The sequence below is a fragment of the Atheta coriaria genome, unplaced genomic scaffold (genome assembly GCF_025399875.1).
Source record: "Atheta coriaria isolate IRGN ID8LTWV9N9 unplaced genomic scaffold, Caltech_Dcor_3.1 hic_scaffold_3_pilon, whole genome shotgun sequence".
Taxonomy (NCBI): domain Eukaryota; kingdom Metazoa; phylum Arthropoda; class Insecta; order Coleoptera; family Staphylinidae; genus Dalotia; species Dalotia coriaria.
The window spans coordinates 2,429,021-2,442,060 of NW_027045445.1; the positions used below are offsets into that span (position 1 = coordinate 2,429,021).

General features: G+C 35.9%; 1 protein-coding gene and 1 long non-coding RNA gene across 3 annotated transcripts; one reads left to right on the forward strand and one right to left on the reverse strand.

Annotated features, from left to right (window-relative positions):
* The first annotated feature begins 62 nt into the window (after nt 1-62).
* loqs (double-stranded RNA-binding domain-containing protein loquacious) lies at nt 63-2,719 on the forward strand. 2 transcript variants are annotated; one of them, XM_065299919.1, is made up of 6 exons: nt 63-215; nt 490-631; nt 702-991; nt 1,044-1,341; nt 1,507-1,662; nt 1,732-2,719. In XM_065299919.1, exons 2-6 carry the CDS (start codon nt 503-505, stop codon nt 1,978-1,980), a joined length of 1,122 nt encoding a protein of 373 aa, XP_065155991.1. In that variant the 5' UTR covers nt 63-215; nt 490-502; the 3' UTR covers nt 1,981-2,719. The 2 variants fall into 2 exon arrangements, with proteins under 2 accessions (XP_065155991.1, XP_065155992.1); XM_065299920.1 differs by lacking the exon at nt 1,507-1,662.
* Nucleotides 2,720-10,168: 7,449 nt separating this feature from the next.
* On the reverse strand, nt 10,169-12,308 carry LOC135803997 (uncharacterized). Its single transcript, XR_010550951.1, has 2 exons — nt 11,841-12,308; nt 10,169-10,780 (listed from the first exon to the last, which is right to left on the reverse strand). It is a non-coding gene; the product is annotated as an uncharacterized lncRNA (long non-coding RNA).
* Between the last annotated feature and the right edge of the window lie 732 nt (nt 12,309-13,040).

Genomic DNA, 13,040 nt, shown 5'->3' on the forward strand with positions numbered 1-13,040 from the left:
AGCAGCATCTACGAATCAATATCAGAACATTTCCTTTAGGGGAAACCAGTTTGTTCAGTTGGTAAGTGCCGACAGTTTTCTGGGGTTTCAGGCGCAGCTGCTTCCCATATGACAAAATAGTCGACAACAATCGTGTCCGCCAGTTCACCATACATTTCGAGAAGTTACGGTTCACAATCCGCAGATCTTGTGAACGAGATATATATTTACACCAGGTAATTGAACATATGATTAATATTAATCGTATAGTATTCACAATCAGCTGTGGTTTATTTTGAAAATATACTTTCATTGCGCTTAATTATTGACGAATACAACGCGCCTAAACTTATCGATTTTGCCGGTTTTTTGAGTAACCGGCTAATCTTTAAATCGTTGCAAATACTAATAAAATCGTTATTTTAAAAATTTATAAACGTTATTAATGCTCATTTTAAGTTAGGTTAAAAGAAATGTAAATTATTTTCTAAAGTGTAAATATATCTGTAGGGTTAAGAAAGTAATGGATGGAGGGATTCATATGCTAAATCAAACACAACCCGTCCGCGGAAGAGGAAAGAATAGAACTAAATTAATAAATGCTATGTGTGAAAGGATGCCTTTGGGAGAAGCAGCAAAACTAGTCAGTGAGGTAAAGCAATCATTTGTACATATTGTCAAGTATAATTGTTCATATTATTAATAATACAAAACATTTACAGGAAATGTCTTCATTTCCTGGGAAAACTCCAGTTTCTGTTCTTCAAGAACTATTATCTCGACGGGGTATAACGCCCAAGTATGAACTAGTGCAAATTGAGGGTGCTATTCATGAACCAATATTTCGTTACCGAGTTTTCATCAATAACGAATTCATTGCTACGGGCACTGGACGGTCGAAAAAAGAAGCAAAACATGCAGCAGCTAAGAATTTATTAGATGTACTTGTTGGCAAGCAAACCAATGAGCAAGCTAATGATACCAATGGTACACCAGCATTGCCAGTGGAAATGTAAGTTTGTAATTTGGTTGAGTAACATTCGTTGACTGAATCTGATTTTTAGACCTAATACTGTTGTATCACCATATGACGATAAAGTAATGGGAAATCCTATTGGTTGGTTGCAAGAAATGTGCATGTCGCGCCGTTGGCCTCCTCCTTTTTATGACATGGAACACGAGGAAGGACTGCCTCATGAGCGCCAATTCACCATTGCCTGCAGTGTTCTGAAGTACAAAGAAATTGGTACAGGCAAATCGAAAAAGTTAGCAAAGCGTATGGCTGCGCATAAGATGTGGCAGGCGTTACATGATCTCCCAGTTGAAGGTGCCGCTGTTCAGTCTGCCGATGAGGACGAAGAAGTATGTTGATTCAATTTAATTAATTACATTTTTGCCACTTAAATTTTATATTAGTTATTGAAAAGCGAATGTTTTTACTATCTTTTAGTTTAAATTAGACAGTAAAAATATTTTCTCTGCCAATATTATGATATGAATTGAGTTTGTTTTTAAATATGTTTTTAGTTGACGACGCGAATGGCAAACTTGCAAACACGATACTCTGGACTGAAAGATAGTAAAATAAACACGCTTTTGCCCAATAATAATCATTCACAAAAAATATCTCATTTTCACAAGTACTTAAGAAAAGCAACCGGTGCAAAAATAAGTGAATTACAGGTAAATGTATATGTTTCACTGTTTGAAACCTTTGTATGAGAGCGCGTACATAACGTAATTATTTTGCAGTGTGTGGCAATTAATACCAAAGAGTTCAGTTCCGTGCAGTTTCTGCAAGAACTGGCGCAGGAGCAGATGTTTGAGATCACCTACGTGGACATCGAAGAGAAGTCCGTGACGGGAAAATATCAATGCTTAGTACAAATCTCTACACTGCCTATTGCCGTATGCTTTGGCACCGGCAACACTCCGAAGGAAGCGCAGGTGGCGGGCGCACTTAACGCACTGGAATATTTGAAGCTGATGACACGTAAATGAAATCTCAGGAAGACAGCCAGCGGTGTTGGCAACTGAATCTGTCATATTGTTTTGCTACGCCGGCCGTTTTTCAATCCGGCGGGCGGCGCAAAGCGAATAGTTTAGGCTTAATGTATGCCACGGGCTGCAGACAGTCAGGGCAGGACGTTTGGCTAACATGTAAGCACCTATAACTTTCACTACAAGCTATACTTTGCATGGAATTAGTGTTTTTTTCGAGGAGTTGCCATGTGCATTATTTCTCATAATTTTTAAAGCCTAAATATTGGGTACAGAAACTGATGGTTACCATTTGTACTTGACTTGAAGGAACAAACATTTAATTTGATTATTAGGTGTTTTGGGTACTAGGTAGTGTTTAGAAAGTTTAGATCAAAAGAAAACAGTTAATTTTTAAGTTTGGAAGAATTTTGTTCAGTGATTATTCAACACTAATCTATCTCAGATTTTATGTGCCCTCTACTAAAGGTTCAGGAAAAGGGCATTTATTTAATGCAAAGTATAGAGGTTGTAATTTTGCATTACTTTTAGTAATTAACATATATGTCAATGGTACAATACAAGCAGACTTTTTGATTTCACATTGGGAAATAACACCACTTCTTTTCAAATACATTTTTAAAATGAGTTTGTTGATATACATTCTGGGGTTAAATTATGTACAATGTATCACAAGTTATGACACTTATTGAAGTTATATATTGATGTGTACGCTAATTAATATAATAATATGCATTTATATTTGCTTTCTCATAATACCTTATATAGAATAGGATTTTATGTGTTTTGGCAATGGTTTCTATAAATTCTTTAATTTGTAACGGTGGTGGTGTGGTCCCTTTTCTGGCGATTTTTTATGCTACGGTAGAAGAATTGCAGGTTTCCTTCCTTTGCATAGTGTGTTTGTGTCAGCAAATGAAGGAGATTACGTCCGTGTGAGTTCACGCGATGTGGCCTCATGTTTACTTAAGTATAATTCTTCAATTTCAGGCAAGATGTCGCTAAAATGCGCAAATTTATAGTTAATTCTGAATTCATTTGTTGCAGCCTATTGTTTGTTGGTAGTAGTGAGTGCACAACGTCTTGACTGGCGAATTGTGGGCCCGGTAAGATCACGCGATTTATACGTCACATTGTGTTTTGATCAGCTTGATTGTTTACATTGCATTCAGGCAGTCGCGTCTTATCTTTCGTTTTTGCGGGTATACAGTCGACTCCAGTTCGCGTACCTGTGCGGTGTTTCTCGCGAGTTGCAATGACGAAGTGTTATTTCCGTAAATCGCGCTGTTTTCGATCGAGATATCGATGCCATTTAATATCGGCGTTTGTGTATAAACACGTTCTGTTCTCGTGTTGAACCAGCTGCATGCTTTTTCTTTCCTTTATTTCCTTATTGACGTGTTTAGTATTTTGTGAATGATAATTTGTCCGTGAAGCGGTTATAAAAGTCGTGTCTTTTTGGTGCTTAAGTGTTCCGTCGGCCAATGAATTATTTTGATAAGCATTAAAGTTAGATATTTGTATACAATTGCAAATTCGAGTATGCGTGACCTACGCTTGCCCTCGGCAGAAGTGTATATTTTCGAGCAATGACCGACTTAACAAGTGCGCAGCATACTGAGAATTCGAACACATGTGGTTTTACTGTTTCAGTACTTAATTTAATAATTCAACACACTGGTAAGTTTACAAATATTCATATATTTCTATCTTTAATCGTATGATACGAGAGTACCGCCGTAATTCAAAATTGTTGCATGCCGTCGGATGCGTTTTCAGTCTCTCTACTGAATGTCGATTTCACCGTGCTGATCGTCCCTTTAATTGCGCGTATTTTTCTCAGCTGGCATAATTCTTTTGTATTTTTAATTCTGAAATCACATTTTCAATTAAATATTGCTCGTATACTGTTTGAGAAATGTAATCTCAATGTCCGTCGCGTATGCATGTGCGATGCCGTCGGCCGGCACTTTGCCTTGTTCGAGGTGTATCTCAAGAACGCGACGCAATATCTTAATTATCTTAATTTTACAATAAAATTTTATAATGGTGTTTTATTTGTATATTTATTTAAGTTAGGTATTTTCCTATCTTCTTTTCAACCCTATCTTTTTTAGCACTTTTAAAAGGCCTTAAAATTCCCTTCGATAATTGGTACATCTAAAAAAATTTGAAAACATACTATGGTAAACACCCGGTATCTCGTGAACTAATTGACTTTCTTGAAATTTCTCACCTTAATATTAGAGTTCGAGGGACCCTTTACACGATGCATACCTGTATAACCCCCCAGCTTTTTTAAAAGTGCCTTAAAATGCCCTTTAAATATTGGTATTTTCCGAAAACTTTGAAAACATGGTGTCGAAAACACCCTGAACTAATTGACTTTCTTAGAGTTTCTCCACGCCAGAATAGAGCTAGAGAGTTTCTCTACCAGAAACATACCCTCCAACCTCTCAGTCATTCCGGAAGTGCCCTAAAATGCCCATCAAAAGTTGGCAATTTTATAAAAATTTGAAAACATGATGTGGAAAACGCCCTGTATTTTGTGGACTATTAGATTTTCTTGTAGTTTCTCATCGTCATGTCCGAGTTCGAGAGACCTTCTACACTATGCATCCTTTTTTTACTCTATAAACCCTTTGGAAGTGTCTTAAAACACCCTTCAAATATAGCTTTTTTTGGTCCAATAAATTTAATTTTTTGGTGGAATAACAGGGTCAAACTTTTTATGTTAAATTTTTTTTTTTGGTCTAAGAACAGGGTAGAACTTTTTATCTTAAAATTTTTTCTTTCGAACAGGATCGAACTTTTTATTTTAAATTTTTTTCAGTCAAAGAACCCTGTTCGAACTTTTTTTAATAATTTATTTTCGGTCGAAAAACGGGTCGAACTTTATATGTAAAATTTTTTTGCGCTCGAAGAACAGGGTCGAACTTTTTTTATTACATTTTTTCGATCGTAAAATAAAGCCGTACTTTTTTTTAATTTTTTTAGGTCGAAAAATAAAGTAAAATTAAAATGAAAGATTGACCAAACCTTTTTTTTTTAAATTTTTTGTTTGGTCGAAAAACAGAGTCGAATTTTTTTTTGTTACATTTTTTTTTCGGTTGAAAAGGCGGGTCAATCTATTTTTCATAAAAATATTTCAGTCGAAGAACAGGGTCGAAATTTTAGTGATAATTTTTTTTGGTCGAAAAACCGAGTCGAACTTTTTTGTTACATTTTTTTCCGGTCGAAGAACAGGGTCAACTTTTTTGTTAAAATTTTTTTCGGTCGAAGAACAGGGTCTAATTTTTTTGCGATTATCTTAAGAACAAAAAAGGGTACGAAACAAAGGATTTCATATTCTTGATCCCTTAAGAAATCTCCTCAAGATGGCATATTTCTTGAAAATCGACAAAAATGTTATAAAAAGTTCAAGGCAAATGCAGGTTTCACTAAAATTTCTAAATAGTGTGTAAACGGTTAATGCCCGGAACACGAGTCACTTTCACCGACACCCTCGTACGGTGCTCCGAATGGGAGTCACTTTTACCGCTAGTTTCGTACGATGCCCTGAATAGGAATCACTTTTACCGCTAGCCTCGTACGGTGCCCTGAATAAGAGTCACTTTTACCGACTCCCTCGTAACGTGATTGGAGATTATAAAATTTCCGAAAATTCTGGAATAATTCTAGAACAAGATAATAAATTATATTAACTACGTGACGTAAAAGTTCAAAAATAGTCGCTAAAAGTGTTAAGAGGAGCATCTCCGAAACTGCCTTTTCAGATAGCCTGCATTCACTTTTGGATTTTTGGATAGATTGTTCATACAAATAAGTAAGTACGTAATATGAAATCTTTCCATTGCATTAGACTGTATCCACAACATGCATTGTACGTAGTTCTCACCTTTGATTCTTGTCGGTGTTTGTGTTCAACCAACATAAAAATGTATTCGTGTTGCTGCGCGTCCCGCGCGCTCAGCATTGTTTGTGCTATTTCTTACTTAGTCGATCGTCGGCTGTGGCGTGGTGTGCACGCGTTTACTTGCACGGCGGTCCTTCGTGACGACTTATCGCGTTTCTTGTGATTTTAAGTCGGTAGTTGAATTAGAATCGGCCAGCAAAAATAAAATTTAGAATTAACAGACTAGTGGCGCATATAGTTAATGAGTTAACTATATAAGTTAGCATGGTTTTACAGGATACGCACGTGTTTGTCGTCGGCTGTCCGATATCTTCCGTCGGCTAAAAATTCTTAGTGGTTTTGTTTTGTGTATTCATTTAATATTTAATTTAAATCAAGATCTTTCGTGCCCCGTGTGGAATATTTTACCTGCGAAAACGTAAGAAAGTGTGAAACATAAATACTATATTATCATATAGTATATAATTATGTCATTTTATAGTTTGAGATTTTATCTACATGATTAACATTTTTTCAACCTCCTAACCCCACCGGGAGTGCCCTAAAATGCCCTTCAAAAATAGCTATTTTTGTGCAATAAATTTCATTTTCTGGTCGAAAAACAGAGTCGAAATCGTATTTATAATTATTTTCGGTGGATGAACACGTTAGCATTTTCTTTTTACATATTGAAATTACCTTTTTGTAACACCCTGTGTTTTAATTTTCCGTGATTTCCAATCAAAAATTGACCAAATTTGATGTTACAGGTGTTTGGCCACGTGAACTTTGAATTTTCTTTTTGTATCGCCCAGTATAATTATCTCTTAACATTCAACTATAAACGGAAGAAGGTCGAGGTGTTTTTCTTTTCAAAACATAATTTTTCTTTCGATGGCATCCTGTATAATATTTTCTCTTTGTAATTTGTTATTACTAGGAAATATGTGCGCGCTTTGTACATATCAAGTTTATATGCTTGTTTTGTTTTAAAACCGTCTTAAGAATCGCGTGTTCGAAGTAGTCCGTCGATAAGTTCGGAGCACCTGCGGCTCGTAGTTTGGCATATTGCGATATATTTGATGGATCATTCGGTTTCTTTCATTTAATGATGCGAGAGTGGAATGTTTCTGAATCGTGATTTATGTAGGATATTGTTATAATCATCATTGTCTTCTCAAGTCGTGTCATTTTCGTGAACAAGGCGAGAATACCTACAGGTAATTTATTATTTAAATTTTGTAAAACTACCCAAACATGCAGCATACCTTTGCCCACTTTTTCGTAGAAATTGTTTTTTTCATCATTTCGATTTTCTATGTAACTTATAGAGAATTTGACGTAAATTAAGAATTTTCAATTCGTTCCTCGCATTTAGTTTACGAGATATTATATAGGGAATTTTGCACAGTAGGGGTGACGGTAGAAGTGACTCGTGTTTAGAGCACCGTACGAGAGTGGCGATAAAATTGACTCGGATTCAGAGCACCGTAGGGGGTGACGGTAGAAGTGACTCGTGTTCAGGGCACCGTACCAAAGTAGCGGTAGAAATGACTCGATTCAGGGCACCGTAGGGCGCAGTAGAAGTGACTCGTATTCATAAAATATAATTGTTTTAGGACCGTTTATCCCAGGAACTTTAATTATTTTATATTGTTACCTGATAGATAATTTTCTAAATTTTCATAATCGTCGAAATAAATGATTAAGCACTCTTGCCCATTTTTTCTTAGGAATTAAGATTTCATCTCTTAAATTGCCATTTTAGCTAGCCTATTTTATAGAGAGTAAAAGTAGATTTCGTGCATTTGTGTTATTGCAATATTGTGAATTTTTAGTTTCGGCTTCTCAACTACGTTTCTCTTCTCAAGTACGTTTGTGTATAAACAACTTTTTTTGTTTGACTGACGCGTATTATCGCACGTACCTGCCTTGTTTCTGGCTACGAGCAGCGCACACGGCAGTCGTCTCACCGCGTGGTACGCGAACTTGTCTCTCTAAGCGCCACGCGTTTTCAGACTTCTATTATTCAATTAATTGTCATCTGTTCTTTTTGTTATCAGCAAGATATGTTTTTCTTATGAGTTGTGGCGGTTAAAGTGTTCTTAAGTAAGAAATACGTGTCTGTTAATCTCTGCGCGAGTTTTCAGTTGATAAGATATATTCCTGGATCTAACATCTCTTCATCAATGCACTGGTAGGTGTGTAATCACTTTTTTTCGCTGTAAGTTAAGGCGGTTTAAATTAAATTGATTATTCCATTTGAGGGATATTAATTTTGCAGATTACAAACACGTTATTATTAGAATTCATTGGCCCGTTATTGAAAATAACATGCTTGATTTAATTATTACAAATACTGTGTTAAAAAAGTATCTTAGGATTATTAAAATCACAATAATCATGTGGTCGACCACGCTTACTATGCCGTCGGCCGTCGGTTCGGTCATGTTTTCGATGATCACGTAAAATTTTTTAATCGAATAGCATCATTAATTTAATAATTTCTTGTTGAAATAAAATCTTGAACGGTGAATAGTTTTTCGTTTTCGCAGTCTTAATATATCTTAATATTTACAAAGAAATAGTTATTTTTATCGTCTTTAACCACTGTGTTGCTACGCGCCGTTGCTTGCCGTCTATTGATTTACCCGTCGGATACTGTTTTACAGTTGATGCTACCATCAATTATTAAATATATATTCACAATATATTAAAGTGTAAGTGTTTTATTTTTGTAGCACCTTTTTGCTCAATTTTCCAATGTTTTTCGGGTAATATCTCTGATTTTATATTAAAATATTGTTGTTAATTTGTAGTTTCTAATTTTTTTGTAACACCCTGTATATTAGTTTTCCTAACAGCACGTAGAAATTTATTTGTGTGAGTTTATTTATTAGTTGTGAGTTTTGAGTGTTCTCTGTTTTGAACATGGGATTTTTTTTATTGAACACCCTGTGTATATACATATAAATGTTTTCCTTTGTGGCCGTGAAAATTTTGCTTTAGCTGTCGTTTTCAAGATTTTCCCTTTTGCACTTTGAATTTTCTTTCTGGAACACCCTGTATATTAGTTTCCCTGACCGTCGAGTGAAAACGAGTGGTGTTTGTAGTGTTGAGAGTTTTTTCTTCGCACTTTAAATTTTCCCTTTGTAACATCCTGTATATTTGTTTTCATTTTCAATGACGTTGAAATTGAGCTATTTGCTAATTTCTTTATCGCGGTAGAACTGTGGGAAGTTGTACTTGTTTATATGAGCGCAGCTAAGCAGGTCGCAAGTCCTGATTTAATATGGCGACATGTATTTTGTTGACTTTTAAAATCTAAACTTGTATTGTATCAAATTGTATTTGTTAATAAAGAAATGTTAAGAACGATTTTGACTTATCGTTTGTATGTACCCCTATCTATCATTTCAGGCGCAGGTCTCGAAGAGAGTTCCTTCTCTCAGGGGATGATCCCCACTATAAAAATTGTTAAGGTATCCTTATGATTTGTGTACCCGATCTTTCATTTCAGCAACATGTCAGAATTTGTAAGAATATTTTTAAGTGTCACCTCTCTTGAGACGACTTAAAACTTAGAAATATTTGAACAAGACCTTATAAGGATTGTCCTTATAAGGAGTTCCCTCTCTCTGGGGATGATCCCCCACCATAAAAATTGTTGATATGCCTGAGTATTTCGGGGATGAAGCGCAGAGACATCGTAGCTGTAGGTTGGGCCGGGAGCAATGGACGCATCGAAGCAGTGGGCGATCGACCAGAGCGCCGTAGGCGCTCTGGGAGATCGACCGTAGACTGTCTTAAAACGACACGTGCCAAAAAATTTAAAAATCTGATCCACTCCTGTGGGGCTCTTTCCTCTATCTCCTCTCCTCTTCTTCTATTTCTCTGTTCCTCCACTTGCTGCTTTCTTATTTCCCATATTGCTTCATTTGTATTTCAATTTCTCTTATATTTCGTTGCAATTCATATATGCAACCCAAATTACACTTGTAATTTTTATATTTGAGAAAAATGCCTTCTACAACTGAGACTCGATCCGTGCCCACTAGCATGCTAGCAGGTGCACGTACCCACTGGACCACCGAGTGCTTTTATCATTGTTATTTGATTCTTCTATTTATGATTCTACTTTATTCAACTTTTTAAAAACAACGACACAGCACAAACAACAGCTATATATTGTACACGCTCGACGCACTTAAGATTTAAGACATCAATCCTGTAAACGGCAAAGGGGAAACCAGAAAGAAATATGAAGAAGTTTATAATATATTATATATAATATATATTATGTTTTATTAGCAACATTAAATAAAAACTACATAATTTTTTTTAATCGAAAATCATAGACACCTCTTAAATATCCTGAAAGTAAAACTTGCCTTGTAATCAACTTGCGCTTCTTTAGCATTTCTGCGACAGAAGCGGTAGACTGCTTTTCACAAGTGTTCTTAAACTTCTTTAACAGGCATCAACGTTGTTTATTTATACTAATTACACATAAATCCAAATTATTATTAAGTATGTGTGGACACGTTATTTACACATAGGTCAACACGAGTGCAATGTAATTCCACAAGCGAAAAGCCATCACCGACGGCCGACGGAACATCTCATGCGCATAGGTGAACCACCGATAACTTCGTGATTGATGATCATTCAACACATGCTATCTCACCAGAAAAGCCATGTTCACATCCGATTTCAGTAAATGCCGTCAATTAAATTGTTAATTGAACATTTCGCAATTTATCTAATTATGATTTGAAGAACGAAAACTAGTAGTAATGAAAACCCGGGATTCACTCGACAACCGAAATGGAACTGCGTATGCCTTGAGTTGCAAACAACCGACAGTAACTGCACGAGGTCACTATCGCTGTTGAGATGCACACGCTGAAAGCAATAAAAAAACATGTTTACATTAACTCATATGCGTGTATTCTTGGCCACCTGAGAATACTTTACAATACTGCAACAAAACATGTATTATTATATAGAAAATTGTCCGTAGATTAAGACTCTGCTATTCGTTCCTCTTTCTCTTTTAGTTTACGAGGTATTCGCAATTGAAATAAATCGTCAAAAAATGAAAAATTGCAATTTTTAGCAGTTTCAGTCGCGGTTTTAGACCTTTTACCCCATTAAATTAAATTAAATTATTTTAAATTTCCATCTGATAGAGAATTTTCCCATCTTCCATAATCTACAATTTTCTAGTTGCTATCTCTTTTAGTTTAGAATAAATTCACTGTCGAAAATCGTGGAAATAAATTATCACGCAATGCGAGAACATACCTTGATGCAAAATAAATTTTATGCTTTTGGCATATCCAATAAATTGTAGGGACCTTAATTATGCACATTGTAGGAACGATGAAATGCGCGTATAATGCAAAAGAGTATCCGACGGAACATCACTCACGCTTTACCCCTGCGTATATGCAATCCGGGTTTAACGAAGCCGCACATCACGCGCGCACAATCGAAAAAGCATTAATATTACGTGACAACGCGAAGATAAATTAAGGACAATTAATTAATTGAAAAATGAGTGGTACGCGAGCCCACCGCGTGGCGACCGCACACAAATTGCACGAGATAAGAAAACTTGTTTGTTTGTAAACACTGATACTTTCAGTGTGGTAATGCAGAACATGAGAAAAATTGTACTCGTACTATGCATGGAAATTTTAATATCGAACTTAAACTTGAAATTTGATAGTTCCAATTATTTCAAAAACTACATTTGTTGAAAAAGATTTCGTCATAAAAAAGCAAAAGATTTCTCTTTACGTAGTATACGAGAACGTAATGCAAATCAATGGTGGGTTCTACAACGGTGACAAAAATTATTTGTGTACTACGTGTGGCTTTTAACACGCGGTTGAAGTAAAAATAAGCAAAGTCAATAATGAATTTGATTTTCACATGGCTGAAGAAATGCGAAACATACCTTGATGCAACATAAGTTTATGTGTCTTTGGCATATCCAATAAGTTGCCAGGATATTAATTGATGACCTCTGCGTATGTACAGATCACGTAATGTAGGAAGCATTACTTAATAACTCGAAGAAAAATTAAGAAACACAAATTATGGTGAAGAAAATGTACGTGCAGATCGCCTGACGATAAAAAAAAAATGGTTGTTTGTAAAGTAGGTTTACGATCGAGATGTTTACGTGATAACGTCTTATTGGTGATATAAGTTTTGTTTGTTGCAATTGTTGTAACACTTCACTTGCACTTCACATTTTGTTTTACTGTTAGGCTCCCCGCACACTACAAACTTTTTATCGGCCGATAAAACATTCAACGAAAACTTAACCGCACGAGAAAATCTCCATTCGTTTGTATGCCGCTAGAGTGAGAGAGACGGAAGATCGGTCAACTCACTCGAACGCTATGACTGGCACGGAATGACGGAATGACTGGCAGCGCTCGAGATGAGACGGGAGATCGGTCCGTCTCTCTCTCGTTATAACGAGAGGGGGGTATACCTGCGATCGACCTCGCTCGTGACACAGTTTCTGAACAGTCACCCAATAAAACGATTTTAAAGACGTTATCACGTCAATAAGACTAACGTGGTGCGCAAGCCAACCGCGTGACGACCGTACAAAAATTGCAAGCGATAAGAAAACATGTTTGTAAACCCTGACACTTTCAGTGTGGTAGTGCGGAACATGAATAGAATTGTACTCGTACTATGCATGGAGCTATTTATTTCGATTAAATCGGATATCTGATAGATAATTTAATTCTACATTGATTATTTTGGTAACGTTTTTGATAACATTAACCGTTTAGAACCTATTAGGGGTTCTTTCTATTAGAGGAAAATGCATTCGTTTTTCGTAAACCTTTTTGTTCTAGATATACTCGCCAAAAAATTCGACCCTGTCTTTCGACCGAAAAACATTTTAACAAAATAGTAGGTCAACAATAGACTATATCATCACGAACAGGAAATACCACCAACAGATATATTAGACATAAGAAGTTTAACATCAGCAGATATTGGAAGCGACCACAATTTAGTTATGGCGAAAATTAGAATTAATCCCATCAAAAACGAAATCAAATAAAGAAACTAAGCTACAGGAAAAATAAAAGTGGAAGGACTGTCAGATGAAACAACAAGAAACCTTTAC

Bases quoted from the DNA above. Each gene is read 5' to 3' on its own strand.
- loqs (XM_065299919.1), top strand. From the start codon at position 503: ATGGATGGAGGGATTCATATGCTAAATCAAACACAACCCGTCCGCGGA. The intron at 632-701 runs GTAAAGCAATCA...AAACATTTACAG, and splicing joins CAGCAAAACTAGTCAGTGAG to GAAATGTCTTCATTTCCTGG. The intron at 1,342-1,506 runs GTATGTTGATTC...ATATGTTTTTAG, and splicing joins CTGCCGATGAGGACGAAGAA to TTGACGACGCGAATGGCAAA.